Source organism: Corythoichthys intestinalis, chromosome 8 (assembly GCF_030265065.1).
Source record: "Corythoichthys intestinalis isolate RoL2023-P3 chromosome 8, ASM3026506v1, whole genome shotgun sequence".
Classification (NCBI taxonomy): domain Eukaryota; kingdom Metazoa; phylum Chordata; class Actinopteri; order Syngnathiformes; family Syngnathidae; genus Corythoichthys; species Corythoichthys intestinalis.
Window position 1 is genome coordinate 53,671,469 of NC_080402.1, and position 24,505 is coordinate 53,695,973.

General features: G+C 43.1%; 1 protein-coding gene across 2 annotated transcripts; it reads left to right on the forward strand.

Annotated features, from left to right (window-relative positions):
* Nucleotides 1-912: 912 nt before the first annotated feature.
* LOC130921025 (triple functional domain protein-like) lies at nucleotides 913-9,808 on the forward strand. Of its 2 annotated transcripts, none has more exons than XM_057844634.1 (10): nucleotides 913-1,360; nucleotides 2,989-3,185; nucleotides 3,276-3,425; nucleotides 3,512-3,617; nucleotides 4,380-4,495; nucleotides 4,575-4,697; nucleotides 4,774-4,935; nucleotides 8,484-8,544; nucleotides 9,363-9,443; nucleotides 9,532-9,808. In XM_057844634.1, exons 1-10 carry the CDS (start codon nucleotides 1,312-1,314, stop codon nucleotides 9,585-9,587), a joined length of 1,101 nt encoding a protein of 366 aa, XP_057700617.1. In that variant the 5' UTR covers nucleotides 913-1,311; the 3' UTR covers nucleotides 9,588-9,808. The 2 variants fall into 2 exon arrangements, with proteins under 2 accessions (XP_057700617.1, XP_057700618.1); XM_057844635.1 differs by having other exon boundaries at nucleotides 8,484-8,538.
* The last annotated feature ends 14,697 nt before the right edge of the window (nucleotides 9,809-24,505 follow it).

Consider the following 24,505-nt stretch of genomic DNA (forward strand, 5'->3'; position numbering starts at 1 on the left):
ACTGTTCAGTTGTTTACATCCAAAATGGCGATTCGACCCACAATGCACTGCAGCTTTTGCAAGTGTTACGTCACCTAACAAAGACCGGATGGCAGACATATGTGTAGGCGTCAAGCTGTCGCCATCTCCCGGTCAGTAGGAGAACTTCCGGTAACTAAAAACAAATATACGGACCATTTTTCGATTTTTGTCTCGTGCTAAATTCTATTTTGGTTAAAGAATTTAAAATTAAAAATTAAACTGTTTTGGGACTTTTCCTTATTCGTTCCATATAAGAAACAAGAAAATCAAGCTGTATTTCAATTTTGATTTTTCCGTTTTAAAACGAAAACCAAATAACCAGCCGTTTTTCTGTTTTTCAAACTCGTTTCAAAACGTAATATCCAATTACCAAAAGAGACACGGACCATTGGTGGATCTGAAAAACACATGTGAAAATGACTAATGTATTTGTGAGAATCGCGGACGTATTTGTGAATTTGAAAAACACGTGTGAATCGCGAATGCGCTTGTGTGTGAAAATTTGACCGTTTCTTGTTATGTTCGTCCCAAAAATAAATGCACGCGGCCGCCGATTCACAAATACAATTCGAATGTTTGCAAACAATAATTCATGATGAGTGCACGCACTACATAAAAAATGCACGTAAAACTCACGGATATATTTGTGGATTACAAAAACACATGTGAAACTCACGAATATATTTGTGGATCTCGAAAATACATGTGAAAATCTTGGATATATTTGTGCATCTACAAAAAATATGTGTGAATCGCGGATGTATTTGTGAGAATATTTTTTAGACAAATCTCTCCCCATACCTACTCACCTACGTCACAAAATGACGCGTCGCTGTATCCGGCCACCATATTGTCCGTATTTTTTAGACCTATTCTAATTGTTTCAATTAGTCGTGCAAGTTATAGAGCGATTCATGGAAGCCCCGGTGTTATCTGACGCTGTAAACTCATTGGATGTCCACTGTAGTGCCACCTGTCCTGAAAGGGTAAAGAAAAAAATAACTTTTTATAGTTAATAATGATGACTAAATAAAAAGAAAAAAGGAAAAAAAATAAAAGAAAGAAAAAATTTATGATTTGAAATGAATTGAAGTTCTCAAGTAGGACGTCCAGAGGAGGTGGCGCCAAAACAGTATGACGTCACAAAGAGTAAATGGCCTTTGATGTCACGTGAGCATCTAACAGCATCAGTACAAACACACGAGCAGGTGGGAATCGGTCAGACGCTGCATTCGAGCGCACGTGATTCATCGGAAGGCACGCGACTCATCTGGAAAGAACTTTTCTACCATGGAACACCTCACGTCTGAACTTACTTCATTCGTTGAATGGCTGGGAGGTAAGTTTGATTAAACTTGTTTTATTTGCCATAAAGTTTTACGTTTTGCGTCGTGCCAAATTATTGTGAACTACACGGTGTAAATTAGCATTTTGGTCGTCGTCCTTTGACGAAGAATTTGGTACTTTTCAATGACTTAACGCTTTACAGCTAACATTGAGCAAACTTTTAACTGTCATTCAGAATTGCCGAGTCAAAATGAGACTTGGAATATCGCGTCGTGTTAAAGGTAAATCTTTGCACGCTCACTACATTTTAGAATTTAATATGACAATAAACATGTATATTTTTGGGTTTTTCTGCGCGTGGGTCATTCATCCTCGCTTTACGATCGATGCATCGCGGTTGTCCGCTTCAGTTCAAATTTAGGGTGAGGTTAACATTAATATTACCGTTATCTAGAGAAATTTGCTAAATTCAAATATTTCTTCACAATAAAATATTATTCTCTGCGGAAAGGTTGCCACCTAATCAGGATTTTTGTACCGCAATCGTCCGTTAAAAAAATAAGAAAGAAAACCCGAGGAAATCCTGAAAATACCTTTCCTATTTTTTTTTTTTTAGACATTTTGTGGTTTTGCCTTTCACCAAATGCCGCATGAATGGGTGTAGATGAAGAGAACATTATTTTAAGTAAATATGTAATCAACTTACGTGTGCAAATGTATGTATTCCTGCACCCCACTTGTTGGGACTTCATCGTTTTACAGTTGGGAATCAGTCAAACCACTCAATGTGTCCATCATTGGCAGAGGTGGGTAGAGTAGCCAAAAAATGTACTCAAGTAAAAGTAGCGTTACTTCAAAATAATATTATTCAAGTAAAAGTAAAAGTAGTCATCCAAAAAATGTACTCAAGTACAAGTAAAAAGGTATTTGGTGAAAAGAATACTCAAGTAATGAGTAACATTATGAGTAACTGCTTACATTTTTTTTGTTTTTTTTTTTAACAATATTTTTTTCTGAGCAAAAAGTTATCTATATGAACTGTTGTTATAAATTCCGACGAAAGAAAACAAAAAATCATAATTGCGTTATTTGTCCAAAAAGCATGAGTGCCCTCTGGCTGAGAAAATAGTTCCTAGTTTGAATAGTGAGTAGTTCCTTCCAAATTACTTTTATGAAATTAAAAGGATCATATCTCCGGGTTTCCGTGGTCAATCGGTGCCAGATAAAAACTAGGAGAGAGGTTAAAATCCGCGCTTTCGAGTCATGTTGAGGGGAGCGCTCTATGTCAAATACTTCATTTTTTAAGGTGCTTTAAAGACACCACATGATTGAAGAGGCTGGTGTGAACATAGAACGGCAACCTTGGAGTCATGTGATTATTGTTGTGACATCTCATTGGTGAAATTGGTAGAGGTACTGTTGGCATTGCCGGCAAAAAATAAAATAATATGCAAAGAGGAACAATTTAATGATGCATGTGTAGCCCAAAGTAGCGAAGTAAGAGTAGCATCTTTTTCTTCACAAATCTACTCAATTAAAAATAAAAAGTATAGCTTAGTAAAACTACTCTTCGAAGTACATTTTTCTCAAAAAGTTACTCAAGTAAATGTAACGGAGTACATGTAATGCGTTAAGACCCACCTTTGATTATTGGTGGCTCATCCATGTTTTTGTCTGCAGAATACCCACCGGAGCTTACTGCTGGATCATTAGAAGGCCAAGGCTCTGCAATAGGAAAGACCACTTCTAATGACACGGACTTGGAAAAAGACAACGCTGGCAGTACGACCACTAACTGGCTGCAGCTCTTGCCCAAAACACATGGCAAACGCCAAGTGGTCATTGCCTCCCTGGCTTTCCAGAAGACCTGGGCACAGGTAGGTAGATGGTTTTGGAAGGGTCACCCCCCTTAAAATGCTTGGTTCATTCAAACTATATTCACAATCATACTTATTTTCCACTTGAAGGTATGTCGTCTGCTGGAAAGCCTGGAGGAAGACTATAAGAGGATGGAGGACTGGTGCTGCCCAACAGGCAAACCTGACTCCAGCGCTCAGTTGGACCATGTGACCTTCATGAGCAGTAAACACCTGGAACAGAAGGAATTCTTCCTCAAGGTTGAAATCACACCATTAAATATTCAAGCACAGTTCATAGAATGTAACATGTCTAATCTTTTGTAATTGTGTTTTCCCTCATTCAGGCCTGCACGTTAACCAAAGGCATCGCAGAGATCTTCTACCAGTATGTAGAGAGGAATGGCGATACAATGGGAAGGCTGGGTCACGACCAAGAAGAACATGTTACAGGTCAGTTTGAAGGATAACATTTACTTATGTAGTTGATGGGGGGTGGGGGGAACCTGATCTTAATAGTTTGCTCTCCTATAAGTAACAAATCACAAATGTAATGGACGAATAATGCTGTAGTTTGCCAAAGTGAGTGGGATTTACAGAAGATTAAATAACATATGTGAAAAAAAAAACTGGTTTGTAGGTTTTCTCTCAACTATCACTGAAGAGTGAAGCACTTTCAGTGTTGCCAACTACCCAGTAAGGTAAGTAGCTATTGGCTGTCCTAAAAGTCGCGAGATGGTGTCATCACCTAATTTGCATAATTGGCAATTTGCATTTAATTGTAATGGGCGTTGTATAGGAGAGAAATAACGCAGTGGGAGAAGCAAAAAGTGAGTTAAAATGCACCCCAAATATGTTTAGAACTACAAATGAACCCTTACATTTTTTTAATATTGTCAAACTAAATGGACCAGAAGTACAATACAGTACAAAAAGAAATGATGGTAACTTGTCGCTAGATTTGTCGTTAGCTGCTTTTGATCAAAAAAAGTTGCCAGATTTAGCGAGAAAATCGCCGAGTTAGCAACACTGAGCACTTCAAAACTCACTTACACTTTAATAAATGACACTTCTAAATATTTTTCAATAGAGAAACAAACATTAAAATAACACTATGATCTCTTACGTTAACGCTCAAACAGCTTGCCAAAGGCACATCTTGCATCATTATAATATTTCCCTAACGGGTGGGTGTTTTTTTTTTTCCTCATATAGGCATCTTAACTGATTTATGTGAGAGAGAGAACCGTCTCCTCTGTTTATGGAATATAAGAAAGCAGCAACTGGACCAGTGTCTGCAATATTTGACTTTTGAACGCCGTGCCATACAGGTGACAGTTAGAAATCATTAGTCTCAAACAGTCAACATTGTGTGACTTGACCAAAAACATAACAAGTTTTTGTCTTTAGGCCCAGAAGAGAATACAAGACATGGGCGAGCTTTACCTGTCGATGAACTACTCCACCGGCTCAGGCATCGGCTTCAGACAGGAGCTGCTGAAGGAGAAGGAAAACATTAACATCATCAGCAAGGTAGGTTCCGTGTCACACCCGCATCTGAATGTTTGGATGCGAGTATTCAAAAATGGTCTTATTGGCTCCTCCACAGAAAATTGAAGAATGCGTTAAGCTTCTCATCCAACTGGCAGACGGGTACTGCGCCAAAGGACACAGCCATGCCGGCAAGATAAAAAAAAGTGTTTTGGCAGTCGACCGGTGCTACCAAGATTTGAACCGGCGAATGGAAAAGCACCGCTCCAGCTTGGAGAAAGTAAGTCTAATTTGACAATGATACCAGCTATGAAGCTTTTTCAACGGTGTACAATAGGGTTGTGACAAAATATCGAAATGGTGATATATCGTGATACTTTGTATCACAAAAGGTTATCGATATGCTCCTGCCAAGAATCGAGATATCGTTTTAAAAAAGTGTCAATGTCTAAACAAAAAAATAAAAAGGAACCAACAAATTGCTACCAAAATCTTCCACCGTAGTATTGTCTCAGTTAACTCTAAGGCTGCATTGACGGTGCACGACGCAGGAATCCATTTAGATTGGGAACATTCGTTCATTCGAAACCAGAGCATTCACAGTCATTCTGTCCGATTTTCAGGGCATTTACAGGTCATTTCCTGTTGAGTTTAATTCACTGCCTATTCATTTGGGTGATTCCCAGGTCACTTCCTGTTCTGTTACTCAAAATAAACAAAAAGTGACCGGTAAAATACCCTAAAATCAACAGGAAGTAACTGAAAATCAACAGGTAAATGACCTTAAATAGCCCAAAATTACCTCATTGCCTGCAACTGGCTGCCACTGACAGCCATAGACGTTCAATCCGTTTGAAGTGGGAGGGATGGCAGCGAATGAACGAATGTTCATTTCCTGCCACCCTCCCAGTTCAAATGGATTGGAAGCCTACTATTGATAAACTCTAAGAAAATTCGAATATCCTGAAAAGGTTGTTGTATTTCTGCAATTCAACTAAAAAGATGAATTTGACATGTTAAATGAATGAATAAAACAGAAAAGATTGTATTTCTGGCTCAATAAATGTTTTCTTCCATGTTAAATTTCCAAAATAAAACAACTTTCACTTGATATTCTAATTTCAATTTTTATTGCGCATGGGCAATAGTTCCTTTATTATAATTGTTAATTATTATTCATAAATACAAAAATATAGATATACATGTGCAATAATCTAATTGTAACATGTATTTTTGTACATGTTTTGATGCATTTTTATACATTATAAAAGATTTATGTCTGAATTTTGGGGTACTTGCAAAAGATTCGGGCATTTACATTTACAACGTGTCTCTACTTACAGACACAGAACCAGTGATTTTGTAAAAGAGGTACCACTGTACATTGAAGTACCTTTAATTTATAATGCAACAATAAAACATGTACAAAAACTAATCTTTGACAAATTATTGAAATTGTCTATGTAATGATATAAATTAAAAAAAAATAAGAATACAAGGATAAATGAAGAGAGAAACTCGGGAAAAATAATCTAATAAAATGCTGAATGCAAACAGCATCTTCCCAAATAGAACTATGCAAGTCATCTGGTGAAAATTCTTCTGGCTTTAATATTGCAATATACTGTATATCGCAATATATCGCTAACCCCCAAAAAGTCACAATGTCAGTTTTTTTTTTCCAATATTGTTCACCCCTAATGTAGGCTGAATTCAAGCTTAATGTGCGTGCCATATACAATGATATTTTCATAATTTGCTGCGGGTCAATAAAAACTAGTGTTGCACCGATACCATTTTTTGGCCCCGATACCGATACCATACCGATACCACCGTTTATATATTCATTCATTCATTTTCCATGCCGCTTTTTCCTCACGAGGGTCGCGGAGGTGCTGGAGCCTATCCCAGCTAACTATGGGCAGTAGGCAGGGGACACCCTGAACTGGTTGCCAGCCAATCACAGGGCACAAGGAGACATACAACCATTCACGCACACACTCATACCTACGGACAATTTAGAGTGTTCAATCAGCCTACCATGCATGTTTTTGGGATGTGGGAGGAAACCGGAGTCCCCGGAGGAAACCCGCGCAGGCACGGGGAGAACATGCAAACTCCACACAGGATGGCCGAAGCCCGGGATTGAAACCTTGATCTCAGAACTGTGAGGCAGACGTGCTAACCACTCAGCCACCGTGCCGCCCCGTTTATATATATAATTTTTTTTTTTTTTTTTCCTCCAAAGAGCTACATAATTGGATGTGAAATTATTGCTATCAAGGCTTTGTCAGGCTGTTGCTTACCTTTGCAAAATAGGAAAAAGACTAGTACAAAGTATAATACTAGCCCAACAGTAAGAAAGTAAAAATAAATTAATAATAATAAACTCTGAATGAACTGAGTAAAGTTTTTTGAACCTCTCAAAGGCCAAACAGTGCAACTTTCATGAAGTTATTGTCACATTCTGCTGCTGGTTAGATTGTGTTTTGTTGCTGGGCTGTTAGTGGGGGCGTTCCTGACGTTGCACCTGAATCCAATGCAGGCTCATCAACGCAGCATTTAACCACGGGTGATCTCAGAGAAGGCTGCTGAGATATTTGCCTTGCTGATCGCAATTTGACATCTCGCACTATTAGTCTCGCTACATTTGCTTGTTACGCCCCTGCATTGGGTTTTTCTGTTAGTGTGCTGCACTCGTTTGTAACCTCTACCCTGTGCAGTTATTTGAGTGTTTTTATTTTGGCTTTTTGGCTCGCTGCCTATCGTCTTAGTTAACCTTCGAGTTTGTAGTATTGAGCTCCGTCGACCTGCTGTCACGGACTCCTTTTGTTATTTCTACTATCCCGCGATCGCGTGTTATTTTTTGTTTGCAATCATTAAACCCTTGTACGTACTCCCCGCTTGTTGTGCGCTTCGAGGTCCAATCTTGTTTCCGCATTTGCGGACGCTAACAATTATAAGTAATAATAATTGACCACAGCATCCCGTCTCTGTATTAGCCTCCTTTTTTCGGGAGGGGGAGGTCCCTTATTACTATTTCTGAAAGGTGGCAACCCTACTTTGGAAACAGTACCCAAATTACTGCAGCATTTCTTTAAGTAAAAGACAAAGTAAAGATGACGTAGTGAACTGACCAGAGATTGTTGCACCTGTCCAGCGTCCTTCCTCTGGATAGCAGTCCTGCTCTTGCAGGCTCAAACTCGTTGTGTTCGTTCACGTTTCGTCTTCAAATGTTTTATCAGGTTCGAGGTATTGAAACTGGCCGATTTAACTCCACGTCTCGAAACTTTCAGGCCGCAAATCTTGCATGCAGCACTTGATTTTAATTGACGGGATTTCTATTTTGAAATATTTCCCAACCGCCGCCATGTCGGCGCCGCCATGTCGGCTCCGCCAAGCGGCCTTGTCATTGATCAGGAGTGGCTATTGGCCCGTTCTCATTGGTCTGGAGCAGGCCAATAGCGATAGCTGCTTGGTGTTCACGTGTCATCACACAACACAGAGACAAAGTGTAGTGAGCGCCAGGAGAAAAAAAAAGGCTGCGGTCAAATGTTATAATAATGGACCGGTAAATGGTATCGGCGCCGTCTTTGTTGGTACTCGCCGATACCGATACCACCATTTTGGGCCGGATCGGCGCCCCCTGCTGATACTAGTATCGGTATCGGTGCATCTTTAATAAAAACCGGGCATTTGGCCACCGCTAATATATATAAAAGTGACTTGACTGACTGAACTGTTAGAACTTCTAGGACATCAAAAATCGTACAGCATATTACTAACTCAAAACAATAAATTCCTCTCTGTTTCTTGGTCTGTTTCTAGTTGACCGGCGCTAAGTACTTGGCTGCCCATTACACCAGGGAGAAGAACCATGAAGGTAATGGTAAGTTAAATAAGGTCTTCTTTTGGTGTAGGGCACTTTTACAACTGTACAATGGATCCTCTGAAATGGAATGTTCCAAAAGTGATACTATGGAAGCCAGCTGAAGCATTTATTTGATATCTTTGATATGGAGCTTAAGGGTCTATGTACTAGCACACTCTTTGGCCTAACTAAAAGGACAATTAGTGCACTAGTACCATGATGGACGTGCTTTTTAGTTTTTTTTTTCCCTACTCCCTACTACGCTATGATATTTCTGCACACAAATAGAACAACTACCATGTATACTAACGTAGAGGTCGCACCCATAGTTTGTAGTTAAAAAAGTCAATTTACTGTAGATTGACCCTCGTATAAGTTGCAATATAGACGATTTTTGGGCCAATTTTCTGTACCAATATGACTGAAACACAAAGCACGGTACATTTTCTTGTGATTTAAAGACTATATTTTCATTATTTGACACTTGCAGCTTCGGCTGTTGGTTGTAGATTATTTGGAGCTTAACTTGCCTGTATAGTTAGCGTAAGTAGCTAATGCTAAGTTGTATGCTTTTAAAGTTTAACGACAATCTAAACTGGGAAATAGTCAGAGGACAGCATGTCAGGCGTACAGAAAAATGTCATTAAAACAATTGCGAGTACAGTATATACAGTACACGTTTATTAGACAAGCAAAAATTATCATGGGTCTTGTACTCGGATCCTCAAAGATTTGGACGTTCCATTGTACCACACCTGTAGCTAACACATTGTTAAATTATTTGGAGCCATTTCTTATTTCATTGTTTTTGACACAAAGTTGATTTTTCTTTACAGACACCTTGCACGGAGACGGCATGATGCCAAGATCGTGTCGCACACTCAAAGGCGGTCTTAAACTGGAGTATAAAGGAAAAGGTAGATTACATGATACCACCTATAAAATCTGCGGGGGAAAAAAAATGATGTAAGAACGAGTGGAGTTGACGGATGTTTTGTCTTTTAGGTCCCAGTTGGCAAAAGTGGCTCAACAAAAGCGTGTGGTGGCCAAACCATAATTAAGAAGAACAGTGGCTGGCAAACAACTTTTTATTTTTGTACTTTTGTGTTATTGTATATATTTTTGTATATACAGTGGGGAAAACAAGTATTTGATACACTGCCAATGGGTTATTCCCATTGGCAGTGGGAAAACCCATTGGCAGTGGATCAAATACTTGTTCTCCCCACTGTATTGTGTATATTTTGTATATAGTTATGGTTTTTACTAAATAAATTGCTATTCGTATGTGTAACAGAATGTTTTCCGTCTTGAATTGTTTGAAAACTTGTGTTATTGCTTATTGGGGGTCATAATGAGTATTTCTGTGTTTGTTCATTTTAATTTTATTAATTTGGTTTTTATTAAGATTTGATTGACAGGAATTTTAAACAAATGCACTTTAGAGTGTTATTTGGGCCATAACAAAAGTGTATTTGTCATTTTGATTTAATATTGTCATTCACGTTTTATAAATACATATATTAATTTAAAAAATATATAAAAAATAAAATATAAATAATATAATAATTGAGGATGTATAAGTATTTTTCTTGAATACCAAAATTAGTGACTGTTAATAAACTTTCAAAATGGGGGATGGAGGGACATTTTGCAGGTCATGTGCTCCATAATAGAAATAAAACAGTCAATAGACCCTACTCACCAACGTCACAGAATGACGTGTCACTGTATCCGGCCACCATATTGTCAGTCTCTGTTTAGCCCTATTCTTTCAATTAGTTTCAATTAGTCGTTCAGTTTATAGAGCAATTCATGGAAGCCCCGGTGCTTTCAGACGCTGTAAACTCATTGGATGCGTTGACTAAAAGGCGTTATGTGGAAAAGCTTCAGGCTATCCATTCGCCAGATCCATATTTGAGGCCTAAATCGATATTTTTCGACCCGCTGTCTTCGCCCTCTCTGCCTGACATCTGCTACCCTGATACAGTGCCTTGCAAAAGTATTCGGCCCCCTTGAACCTTGCAACCTTTCGCCACATTTCAGGCTTCAAACATAAAGATATAAAATTGTAATTTTTTGTCAAGAATCAACAACAAGTGGGACACAATCGTGAAGTGGAACAAAATTTATTGGATAATTTAAACTTTTTTAACAAATAAAAAACTGAAAAGTGGGGCGTGCAATATTATTCGGCCCCCTTGCGTTAATACTTTGTAGTGCCACCTTTTGCTCCAATTACAGCTGCAAGTCGCTTGGGGTATGTTTCTATCAGTTTTGCACATCAAGAGACTGACATTCTTGCCCATTCTTCCTTGCAAAACAGCTCGAGCTCAGTGAGGTTGGATGGAGAGTGTTTGTGAACAGCAGTCTTCAGCTCTTTCCACAGATTCTCGTTTGGATTCAGGTCTGGACTTTGACTTGGCCATTCTAACACCTGGATACGTTTATTTTTGAACCATTCCATTGTAGATTTGGCTTTATGTTTTGGATCATTGTCCTGTTGGAAGATAAATCTCCGTCCCAGTCTCAGGTCTTGTGCAGATACCAACAGGTTTTCTTCCAGAATGTTCCTGCATCCATCTTCCCGTCAATTTTAACCATCTTCCCTGTCCCTGCTGAAGAAAAGCAGGCCCAAACCATGATGCTGCCACCACCATGTTTGACAATGGGGATGGTGTGTTCAGGGTGATGAGCTGTGTTGCTTTTACGCCAAACATATCGTTTTGCATTGTGGCCAAAAAGTTCAATTTTGGTTTCATCTGACCAGAGCACCTTCTTCCACATGTTTGGTGTGTCTCCCAGGTGGCTTGTGGCAAACTTTAAATGAGACTTTTTATGGATATCTTTGAGAAATGGCTTTCTTCTTGCCACTCTTCCATAAAGGCCAGATTTGTGCAGTGTACGACTGATTGTTGTCCTATGGACAGACTTTCCCACCTCAGCTGTAGATCTCTGCAGTTCATCCAGAGTGATCATGGGCCTCTTGGCTGCATCTCTGATCAGTTTTCTCCTTGTTTGAGAAGAAAGTTTGGAAGGACGGCCGGGTCTTGGTAGATTTGCAGTGGTCTGATGCTCCTTCCATTTCAATATGATGGCTTGCACAGTGCTCCTTGAGATGTTTAAAGCTTGGGAAATCTTTTTGTATCCAAATCCGGCTTTAAACTTCTCCACAACAGTATCTCGGACCTGCCTGGTGTGTTCCTTGGTTTTCATAATGCTCTCTGCACTTTAAACAGAACCCTGAGACTATCACTGAGCAGGTGCATTTATACGGAGACTTGATTACACACAGAGGGATTCTATTTATCATCATTGGTCATTTAGGACAACATTGGATCATTCAGAGATCCTCACTGAACTTCTGAAGTGAGTTTGCTGCACTGAAAGTAAAGGGGCCGAATAATATTTCACGCCCCACTTTTCAGTTTTTTATTTGTTAAAAAAGTTTAAATTATCCAATAAATGTTGTTCCACTTCACGATTGTGTCCCACTTGTTGTTGATTCTTGACAAAAAAATTAAATTTCATATCTTTAGGTTTGAAGCCTGAAATGAGGCGAAAGGTTGCAAGATTCAAGGGGGCCGAATACTTTTGCAAGGCACTGTATCTACAACTGTCTTGTCCACACAAAATCAGCCTATTCTCACGAAAGTTTGAAAATCTTTAAGAGCAGCGCTCTAAGCAACATTACCCTGTGTGATTTCTAAAATGGCAACAATAAAAAAAAAAATTTTAAAAAAAAGTTGACTGCGATGGCCGACGCTTCAAGGATAGGTGGATATTGGACTATTTCTTCAATAAAACACGCAACAACTGTGTCTGCCTCATTTGCAAAGAGACAGTCGCTGTTTTTAAAGAGTTCGATGTGACGCGATAATATTACCGAACAAGACATGCTGACATGTACGACATTACAGGGAAGATACGCGGCAAGAAATTATAGCAACTTGAAGCTAATTTAATTTCACAGCAGCAGTATTTTGCAAGAGCCCGAGGGTCGAAAGAGAACGCCACAAAGGCGAGATTGTTGAAATTATGAATAAAAAAAAATAATAATAATAAAGCAAATGTGACACACTGAAAGGCTTGCTAAAATTTCTTTAAATGTATTGTTCTACGTAAATCAGCCCAGGTAGCCCCCCCACATTTTTACCACACCAAATCTGGCCCCCTTTGCAAAAAGTTTGGACACCCCTGTTTAACCGATGATCCATAGACGAGGCCAGCTTCTTTCACTTGTTACCAGCTAAATATTATTCAAAAAATAAAGATGGTGGAAGAAATAAGCATCTTGAATTTGAAACGGTATGTTGTCGACGATTAGCCTAGAAATGATCTTAATTGTGGTTGTCAGCCCAAAACCCTCCAAATATATATTAAATGCATCTTGCCAGATATAAAATGACTACTACATAATCTGTGGTAATCGTTTGGAGCCCAGTTTTCTCGTCGAATTGCAGCAGTCCATCTCGCTCTCCTCTCCGGGTCTCTCGGAATACGGTAGAACCTCAGGTCTCTCCGTCTATCTTCTCTGTTATTGCAACCGACCGCCACACACGCCTTCACCATTTTGATTATTAATGTTAACGAGCAGAAAACACGCCATAATAGGAGGAATTTACGTAGCGGTAATGCATCAAGAACGACGAGCTGACGGACAAATGGCCGGGGGCGTGGTTGTGACGTCATGTGAGTAGGGTCTATAGTTGCATGCAGGCTTGCAGCAGCTGTAAGATGCAAAATACAGCAAACAAAGTACTACTTGATCTTTGGTTGCTGATTTTATTTGGCTGCCCACAAAGCCAACCCATAAATTCTCACTTCATCCTTTCATGCATAAATGATGACTTTTTTTTTTTTTTTTTAAACTTGAACATCATTTAACTCATTAGCTGCCATTGATAATGCTAAATGTCTAATGCATTTTGACCGGTAGGGGCGAATGAACAAATCTTCATGATGAACACTGAAAAGATGAGCATTCACGTATGGGGCACTATTTGTAAAGCAGCACATGCTGAATATGACGGCAACATTTTCTCATATCTAGCGCTACACAGTGTTTAAAATGGTGTGAACATTTTTGAGTCACTCTTCCATGCACATTTACTGTAGAAGCCTTATTCACTGCATCAATTTGTTTATTTTGAAACTGTGTTATTGTTTTTGCCACAACCCATGTCATTAAGTATTTTACTATCAATGTGCGCAGAGATTGTGCTAGTGAGTGCACCTGGTGGACATAAGGTGTTTACCATAGCACGCCGCAGCATGAGCTGCATTAGAAAGGGAACTGTTCAAATTAGAGACAATATGAACACTGCAGTAATCAAACTACTGCCAAAAGAAGGGAAAGACCTAACCCAACCAGCAAACTATAGACCAATATCCTTAATGAATACAGATATTAAAATTATTGCAAAGGCTTTAGCTACTAGATTAGAACAAACTCTTCCCACTATAATTCATAAAGACCAGACCGGCTTTATTAAAGGACGTAACTCTACAAACAATATAAGACGCTTGTTAAATCTTATTAATATTGCACAGAATTATAAACAGAAAGCAATTATCCTCTCTTTGGACGCAGAAAAAGCATTTGACAAAGTCAACTGGTTTTTTCTCTTCAAAGTTTTGGAAAAATTTGGCTTCGGTGAGCCATTTATCCGCTGGATAAAAATATTCTACAACGCCCCAAAAGCCACTGTAAACACAAACGGGGTCATTTCACAAAGTTTCTGTCTTCAAAGGGGAACTCGACAAGGCTGTCCACTCTCACCCCTATTATTCGCTCTATTTATTGAACCATTAGCAATTGCAATAAGACAAAACGCTAATATCAAAGGGATCTGCTCGCACACATCGGAACACAAAATTAACTTATACGCAGACGATATACTTTTATATCTAGAAAAACCAGAATCCTCCCTACATGAGACTTTTGAACTAATAAAGACATTTTCACAAATATCAGATTATGCTATAAATTGGTCAAAATCAATTATAATGCCCTTATCAACAAACTCATGGAATCCTGCAAATTAAAATCACAATATTCCAATAGGAAATATAAAGTATCTTGGAATCAACATTTCACCAAAACTTACAGAATTAACTAAACTAAACCATACACCCCTCCTAGCAAAAATATGTGAAGATTTGACACACTGGAATAATCTACCCATCTCACTTTTGGGCCGGATAGCAACAGTCAAAATGAAAGTATTACCACAAATAAACTATTTGTTCTCAATGATCCCCTTTAAACCCACTCAAAAATGGTTTCAAGACCTAGACTCAGCCGTCACAAAATTCTACTTTAAAAACAAGAAAAGCAGAATTAGCCTTGCCAAATTGCAAAGAAATAAACCAGAGGGGGGTCTAGAGGCCCCTAATTTCCAACACTATTATATAGCAAATCAAATACAATATCTTATTAGGTGGTTATACCTTAACACTGAACAACAGTCATGGCTAGAATTAGAGCAAACAGACTGCAACCAAATACAATTGGCAAACCTCCCCTTTATTAGTTCTAGTATTAAGCACCACAGCTGCTTCAAAAACCCAATGATAGCATGTACCTTGAAAGCCTGGTGGAGAGGTATGGAAATTACGCAATCACAACAAGCCCCGTGTAAATTCTCACCAATCTGGCACAACCCAGACTTTGGAGTTAATAAAATTCCTATTTATTTCAGCACATGGGATGATACGGGAATAAACCAGTTACAGCATTTGTTTAAAGATAATACATTCATGTCATATGAAAAAATATTACAAGATTTCCAGATCAAAGGGGTCAATTTCCTTCAATACAATAAGATCAGGGCAGCCATCAGAAGCAAATTTCCATCACTACCGGGTACGTTAGACCCACCACCTTTCGTAAATAAAATAATAAATATACATCCTAAACAAAAAAAAAAATACTTTCAAAAGTATATAAAGCCCTCTCATGTAACAACTCTACTTGCCTACCAATCGAAAAATGGAATAACGAACTTTCGGTAACATTAGATAATAACTATTGCTCCAACATCTGTAAAAATGCATTTATAATGACAAATAATAAGAACCTTCAGCTTATACAGTTCAAAATACTGCACAGATGGCATATTACTCAATCTAAAATGCACAAAATGGGGTTCTCCCAATCCGATAAATGTACAAGCTGCAACGAAGATAATTCAGATACATACTTTCATGCTCTTTGGCAATGTAAACCAATACAAGATTTCTGGGCACAGGTAACGAAGAAACTCTCTTTCCTATTGAACTGCAGGATTCCATTGTCTCCAACTCTTTGTCTGCTTGGCGATCTGAATACAGTGAATATCTCTATCCATCAAACCCGTCCACTACTAGCAAGTCTAACGATAGCCAAAAAAACAATATTGTTGAATTGGAAAAACAAACAAAACATTAGCATTAACCAATGGCTAAATCTAATCATTGAATATATAACATTAGAGAAAATATCTGCCAAACAGACAAATAAAATGGACAAATACGAACAACAGTGGGAAACGGTCGCAAGAATGATGAACATAGAATAAGGATTCTCTCTCACCTGCGAAGGAATGCCACAAAAATAATAGAAATGTATACATAAATGGATGTATGCGGGGTGTCCAGGGAAGTTGTATGCATCCTTCTGCAGCTGGAAACTGGACATGTTTAAATCCGAACTGTTTTATACACTCCCAACAGCATGTAATAAATAATTTTTCTTCCTTCACAGTTTAGTCGGTCAATGGGCTTATTTTACAAGGATACTCATAGACAATTTGGTTTCCAGCTACTGGGGATCATATGCAACTTTTTTTTGGAACACCCTATATATTACTTATCAGACTTGGAACAATTAAGGAACTATGCGTAAATAATACACTTCACTGGTCCTTGGCATACATCTAATGGTGTTTGATAAACCTCTTCTTCTATCAGCTTTACAGGTGGAGTTTGTTGGCGTCCTGCCCTGGGCCGTCCCGCCGCCGGTCTTGGCCCCCGGGATTTTCGGCCGGGGCTTGTCTGGTTGCGTCTGGCTGTGCGGGGGGTCCCGTCGGGCGCGCGCTGGTGTCGTGGGCGGGTGCGGGGGCCGCGCGGGTGCCGGTCCGGGGCCGCGGCCCTTCCCCGGCCGGCCGGGGTGGGGTGGAGTTGGGGTGGGGGCCGGGGGGTGTATGCGGCAGCCATGGTTCCCTCCCAGGTCCGCCCGGCCGGAGCCGCGTCTCCCTGTACCGGGTGCCGGGGAGGTGCCCTCTGGTGCCATACCGCGCGCCCCTCTTGGCCCGGGGGTGGGTTGTGGGGGGTGCGCTTCCCTCCCCTTGGTCTGTTTCCGGCCCTGTCCGCCTCCCTAGGCCGCGGCGGCCGCGGCTGCCCCCCGGCCGGTGGGGTCGTTGGGGGGGCCTCTTGGGGCCCGCGGGGCCTAGGGTGAGGCTCGCTGTCCCTTGCCGGTGGGGTGAACGCCCCCTGGTCGCCGGCGCTTGGTGTGGCGCCTGCTCGGGGTGCGGGGTGGGTGCTCGGTGGGTGGGAGGGGGGTGGGCGGTCGCAGAGGCGCCGTGGGTGGTCTGGGGCGGGGATTGATCGGGGCCCTGACGCTTCTTCCGCCCTGGGGCCGGTGGTTCTGGTGGACGGGGCCACGCCCGCGGGAGCCTGCCTCTTAACTCACGCACTTCTCACTTCGGCACTGTAAATATTTTTCACCCTGGCACTTACATGCGCATACATTTCTCCGGGGAGAGTTGGGACGGGGCTTTACAGTCCCAGCCCAACTCCCCCCTGTTTTTAATGCACCACACACCAAGGCTGTGGGATGGTTGGGACCTGTTGGGGGGGGGGGGGGGGGGGGGCCTCACGGCTGCCTCCTCACCACAGGCCCCGCCATCCCTGCACCTTTTTTAAATGCACCACACACATCATACTCCACAGGAGAGCTCCGGCAAATGGCGGTGGGACGGGCGGCTGGACAGAAACTCCATGCTGCGGTCCCACTGCCCCAAGCCAAGCTCTCCTATTTTAATGCATACATTGCACTACCCTCCCCTCACACCCCCATCACGGTGCTGGGTGATGGCTGCCAGTCGGGAACCTGGCAGCCACAGTAATAGGGTGGTAGGTGGGTCCCACACTTTTTCTATATGGCGTGGCTCCCGGGGTGTGGCCTCCCCTCTGCCTCGGCTGCCGGCCGCGGGAGTGGGTTGGGGGGTCGGGTCTCCGATCTTGCATCGCCCCGTGGCAGTCCCTGGGCGTTCTCCTGCCTCCGCCTTCCCCTCTCTTCTCTGGCTGGGCATCCCCCCTGCGCTCCGTCGCGGGTCGCTGGCTGGGCGCCGGTGTATCAGCGGGGTGTCGCCTGCACCGGCGGGGGACCCTGCCTTGCCTGGGGCTTGGTGGGCCGCTGGGGGTCCCGTGGCGTGCCGTGCCGGTTGGGGGGCTGTGGCTCGTGGCCCGGGTGGGCGGGCGGGGGTGGGTGTAGGCGTGGGGTTGGTGATGCGTCCCCTCCTGCCATCCCTGAAGGCCGGTTGATGGGCACGCGGGTGGCCCGGGGGACCACCCTGGGTCCCGGGGGGGGGACGGTGGCTCCTTTGCTGGGCTGCGGGAGGAGGGATGGGCTGCGCATGGACCCCTCAACCCCCCGCCCGCCCTCCCTCCCCGGGCTGGCTGGGTGGGGGCCGTGGCCCTGGGTTGGCGCCCGCGCGGTCTCTCCGCCCGTCTGCGTGGCTGTCGCGCGCCCGGTGGGGCTTGCGTGCTGCTGGATGTGGTAGGGCATGCTCGGGTTGGGGGTTCTGGTGCCGGGATTGGCGATGCGGCGGCGTTGGGTTGGTCGCCAACGGGCTTACACTCATAAGAGATTCACACGATTACTGGGTTCTAGATCACAGAACTGATTTGTGTACACTCTACCCCTTTCAATCACTTAGCTTATAGTCTTATAGACACCCCCACCCCCATTCTCCTCTTTCACTGGCCAATTGGCCCCCACATGGTGTAAACCGGAAATACATCTCGCTGACGATAGCACCAGCTTATTAGTAACTAGTTTAGATGTTCAATGTATTTCTTGTTGTTGTTTGTGTATGTGTTTCTTTTCTTTCTTCTCTTGTATTTCTTTTCTTCTGTCCCCCCATAATCCCTTCCTGTTCGCTGCTTTGTCATAATAAAAAGGTATTTTGAATGATCACAATGGGAGTATGTCAGACTCTCCATGTGAAACATTAAAACTGTTCAGAATCCGGGCACTTAGACTTCCATTCTCTGTATCAAACAGCTGAACAGGACAGGTTTAAAAAAAAAAAAAAAAAAAAAAAAAAAAAAAAAAAAAAAAAAAAGAAAGGGAACTGTTTGCTGAATTACTGGAATAAATCAACCGAACCAGAACCATCCATGTGGGCAGGCCATTGCCGATAGCCTGTGCGTACATATTTACATATTTAATTTAAATCTAAATGTGAAATCTAAATTTTAGGATTAAATATGAATCCTAAATCTTAAATATAAATCACAAATCTAAACCTTATAAATATTAAATCTAAATTTTAGATCTTAATCTAACATCTTAATTTTAGATTTATATTTAACATTTGGATTTATGATTTATATTTAATATTTCGATTTCAAAATGTATACATCTGGATTCAAACATTTAAGAGTCTTTTCCCTGTAAAACTACAAATTTTAACTTGTAAAAAAAACAAAAAACAAAACTTGAATTCCCAAATTTTGCATTTTAAACTAAACTTGAAAAAAAATGTAATGAATTTTTCTACAACTTTTTTTTCTGTTTCTGTTTCTGTTTTCTGTATTTTTTTTGTTCTACAGGTTTTGTTCTACAAACGTCATTTGCGAAGAGACAGTCGCCTTTTATTAAAGAGTTCAATGTGAGGCGATATTACTAAAAAAGACACGCTGACATGTACAACAAGATTACAGGTAAGATACATAGCGAGAAATTGAAGCAACTTGAAGCTAGTTTAATTTTAAAGCAGCAGTATTTCACAAGAGCCCAAGAGTCGAAAGAGAACGCCACAAAGGCTAGTTGTGAGATTGTTTAAATTATTCATTTAAAAAAATAAAGCAAATGTGACACACTGAATGGCTTGCTAAAATTTGCTTAAATATATTGTTCTACGTCAAGAATGTCAGCCAAGGTCGGCCCCACACATTTTTACCGCACCAAATCTGGCCCCCTTTGCAAAAAGTTTGGACACCCCTGATATAAATTTTATAAATTATACTAAAAGTATTTAGGTAAGCAAGTGAACTGTATTTTGACAAATACTGTAACAAACTGTGTAATATGGCCCTTAAATTGTAAAATAAGGTGCTTAAAATAAGCCCTTTTATTTCATCATGTCATTTTTCAGGACAATTATATTTTCGAGATAAAAAGCGTTTTTCACAAATACGTTTTTTTACAATGTCTTTTTCCACAATGGCATTTAGATTTCATAATGTCGTTCTTAGTTTTATGATAAATTTAGATTGTTAATGTTAGTATTATAACGGTGATAAAAGTCAACCGCTGAATCAGATTGCAATTCTTTATTTGTGGGAACTTATTGAACAACATGACTGATGTCTGCCGCAGCCAACGCACACATAACCCGCCACAACAACGGCAACACAGGAAGGCACGTCCCCCGCTCTCCCGCACCTCCCTCACCCCTGTACGTCACGCGATGCATTCAGGAACATATGCAAACACCCCCACCACATTATAACCCGATTTGTTACACTACCCCCTCCTTTCAAAGACCCTCGCCCCCGAGGGTTTGAACAAAGTTACTCAGCCAACCCGGTGGCCTACGGTACCTCCAGGGCCGCTCCCGATCTGTAGGCAAAGAAGCAGAGTCCACAACCGAACCCCCAGGAGGTGTAGTGTCTAGTCCATACAGTCCATCTTGGGAAGTCTGGTTACCACCATCCGAGCCACTCAGGAGTTCTGGCGTGTTTGTAGCAGATCCTCGGTACGGTGCCAGACGATCACGATGAAGGGCCACCCTCCTCCCTCTTGGGGACAGCTGAACCCTATATACCACTTCCCCAAGTCTGTCCAGGACCTTGCAGGGTCCCACCCAGTCGCTGTCCGACTTCGAGCATCTGCCCTTCTTCCTCTGAGGGCTGTACACCCAAACCAATTCCCCCAAATCGAATTGTATTCCCTTGGAATGCACATTGTAGTACTTCTTTTGCCGTACGCCTGCATTCTTCAGCTAGAGCCTAGCAAAATCACATGCAGACTCCAATCGATCCTGCAATTTCCAGGCATAGTCAGGTCCTGCAGGAACAGCAGGAGAATGAGGCGGTCTGCCCACCATTATCTCAGCAGGGGTCCTAAGCTCTCTTCCAAGCATGCGGAGAACCGGAGAGCAGGAGGTGGAATCTTGCACTGCTGATCGGCACGCCATCAGCACCAGTGGAATGTGTCTATCCAAATCTTTTTGATGCTTGGCCGTCACTATTGCAAGTTGCTGCGATAGTGTTCGATTAAACCGTTCGACTAGTCCATCACTTTGTGGGTGTAATGGGGTGGTGCGGGTCTTGTGCGAGCCCAGTGTATCGCACATGGCTGCGAAAAGCCGAGACTCAAAGTTCCTGCCCTGGTCCGTCTGAATCACCTCCGCTGTCCCGAACCTGCTCAACATCCCCCCTACCAGTGCGTCCGCTATGGTCTCCACCTCCTGGTCGGGCAGGCAATAGGCCTCGGGTCACTTCATGAAATAATCCATAGCATGATATTAATCCCCACTCTCTCCATGGGTCCTCCAATTGGGCACTGCTGAAGTTGTGCATTACAACTGTCCGTGGGACCTTTTTTAGCGGTGCAGCTGTCGCAGCGGCCGCAGTAGTCCTCCACATCATGCCTACTGTATGTAATCCCCAGTAAAAACTGTTACAGAGTCGACTGAGCGTCTTCCCAACCCCAAAGTGCCCCGTGCCAAGTCCACCGTGTACCGCCTGTAGTACCCGTTCTCGTAGGAGTTTTGGCACTACTACCTGCCAGCGAGTCTCATCAGTAGCCGGTTCAATCCAGCCACGTTGCAGTACTCCATCTTGCAACCGTAGTGTGTTGAACATAGACCAGAGTCCTTTGGTGGCACAGGAACACATGCCAACCTCCTCCCACTTGGGTCTGCACTGTGCTGCAACCCAAGCCCACACCGGACCAGTGTCACTGTCCGCTTATTGCATGCTCCTCCACTCGGGTACGTCTACAGCCGGTGGACAGCGCTCAACAGACTGTCCCTGGGTACTGCTCGCTGCACATCTCACCTCCAGCTGTAGCTGCTCACTCTCTCGCAACTCCCTCTTGTCACAGTAGTGACAGCTTTCGACACTACAAGGTCTACGGGAGAGTGCATCAGCATTCCCGTGTTGGGTGGCCGCTCTGTGAACAACAGTGAAGTCATAGGCCTGTAGTTCAAGTCAGCATGTCAGCTTTCCTTCTGGCTCTCGAAAAGTCATCAACCACTGCAAGGCCGAGTGGTCAGTCCTGACAGTGAAATGGAGTCCACCAAGGGCGGGCGGGGGCCAAGACTGGGGCATTCATGAGTGCAGTCTGCAGTGAAGTGAATGCCAACTGGCACTCTTGTGACCAAACAAAGTGTTCCCCCTTTTTGCAGTAATCGGAACAAGGGAGCGGCAAGGCAAGCAAACCTCATAACAAATCGTCGGTAATAAGAGGATAATCCCAGGAAGCTCTTCAGTTCCTGCACTGAGCTGGGGGTGGGCCAGTATTTGACAGCCTGCACCTTGTCCTCCAATGCACTGACGCCGCCCTGTGCCAGTCTGTGGCCCAGGAATGTGACTTCCCGCCTCATGAAATGGCACTTTTGAGGATGAAGTTTCAACCCTGCAGCTGCTATCCTCTCCAACACCTTCCTGAGAGAACTGAGGGTTGACTCATAGGACGAGCCATGCACCAGGATGTCGTCCAAGTACACAACACACTCGCGGCGTGAAATTCCAACAAGCACCCTGTCCATCAGCCTTTCGAACGTGGCGGGGGCATTGCAGAGACCAAACGGAAGCACTCTAAATTGCCACAGACCCCCATTTGTGATCAAAGCAGTCTTTTCCTTGTGCTCCTGAGCAAGCTGAACCTGCCAATAGCCACTGCGGAGGTCAAGTGAGCAGATGCTGCAACAGTCTCCAAAGCCTCATCGATGCGGGGGAGAGGGTAGGGATCCTTTTTAGTCACAGAGTTCAAAGGCCTAAAATCCACACAGAACCATGGTTCAGCCTGAGACTTCTTGGGCACCATGAATACAGAGAAAGCCCAAGAGATGTTGGAAGGTTCAGTGATCCCTGCCCTGCGCATCTCCAATAGGGCCTGGGCTGCAGCAGCCTGCTTTGCTAGAGGAAGTCGTCGAGGTCTCATCCTGATGGCCCGCGCATCCCCAGTGTCAATGTGGTGCTCTATAAGATCCGTACTGCCCACGTTTTCTCCTGACAATGAAAAACAGTTCTTGTACTCCAACATAAGGGGCCAGAGCAAACCCCATTTCACAGGAGACAGTTTACCACAATTCTTTCCCAAAATGTCCCTCACCAACGTGATCCTTCTCCCTCTATCAGTTCCAGACAGTCCCCGGTAACAGAGAAGATCCAGGAGATGACTGACGGTCTGACGGGACAGGAGGTAGGTCCTCACCTTGCTTGGGTGACTCCCCAGGCAGAGCAGAACAAGCAGTGGTGTCGGTAACAATCCCAGTAGGTGACACAAAAACAGAGTGGCTCGCTGTATGGCCTGGCGCAACAGGACTTTTGGACAGCTGGGCGACGTGACCGTCTGGGAAAGAGAGTTCCATTTCTGGTGTTGAATATGCAGCCAAGAGTTTTAAGGACATCGAATCCCAGTATACAATCCTCCAAATGTACAACCCACACTGTGCTCCGAACCCTCTCGTAACACACACCCTGAGTCACCACCTCGTTGCTAACAGTGTGAAGTCTCACCAGGCAATGCCTGTATGTATCGTCTTTTGTGTTGTTGTTGTGTGCTTCCACTCGCGATCGGACACTTAAATCCAGTTGTGTAGTAGATTGAACGATGTGCTAATGCTAGCGAACGCATGCTAACCTTTTAGCTGTATTAGCAGCTAACCATCGCTGATTTACGTTGGTGCAAACCTGTTTGTTATTGGGGACGAAATTGATTTGTTTCATTTCTATTTTTAGTTTCACTCTTCAAGTGATGGTTGAATAAAGTCAGCAAATTATACCAATGTCTTCTGTATCCTCATTTGGGAGTTTAGCTAGCTATATAGCCAGGACTAAGCCTTAGCGTCTCTGTGAGGACAGTGCAATCTTATTCCCTCCCGATGCAGTTATCTCCACCTTGCAAGTCTGCAAGTCGTTTTGTTGTAATTTTTCCCTCGTGAAGTAAAGACACACTTTCCAGCATTTGAACCTACGTGCTGTCATTGTTATGTTTACGGCTGCAATGCTCGTGCTAAACAGTCGTAACCTTTCATTTTCACCCTCTTTCCTGGTGAAGTGTAGCCAAACTTTGGAGCGGGTGGTTCTTGGCGCCATGCTAGTTTGATGCGTCTGGACAACAAGACACGTCACAACGCAATATGAGTCTTTAGGAATCGTTAAAGGGATTGTTGAGGTTTTTTCATTGTGACGTCGAGGCCTCGAAACACAAAGGAACCGGTTCTGAATTGGAATTGGATTTCGATTCCCGTCCCTACTTAGGGCAGTCCCGGACCAAGTGGACTGGTTGGCCACAGCCCCAGCAGATCCTTCGCCGTGGCGTAGATCGACGGCCTCCCTGAAGCGAAGCCGCCCGAACCAGTTGAGTCAGTTCCTCTGCCCATGCAGGTGCTTTAGAGTCCAACCTAGCCCCCATCGTGGACCCAACTCTCGGTAAACCCTCAAACGCAGCAGATGGGGGCGCCGCACGCAGCAACTCCCTTTCAGAGGCCAGCTCCAAAGCCTCCTGAAGGGTCCTGGGGTGGGCCAGCAGGGT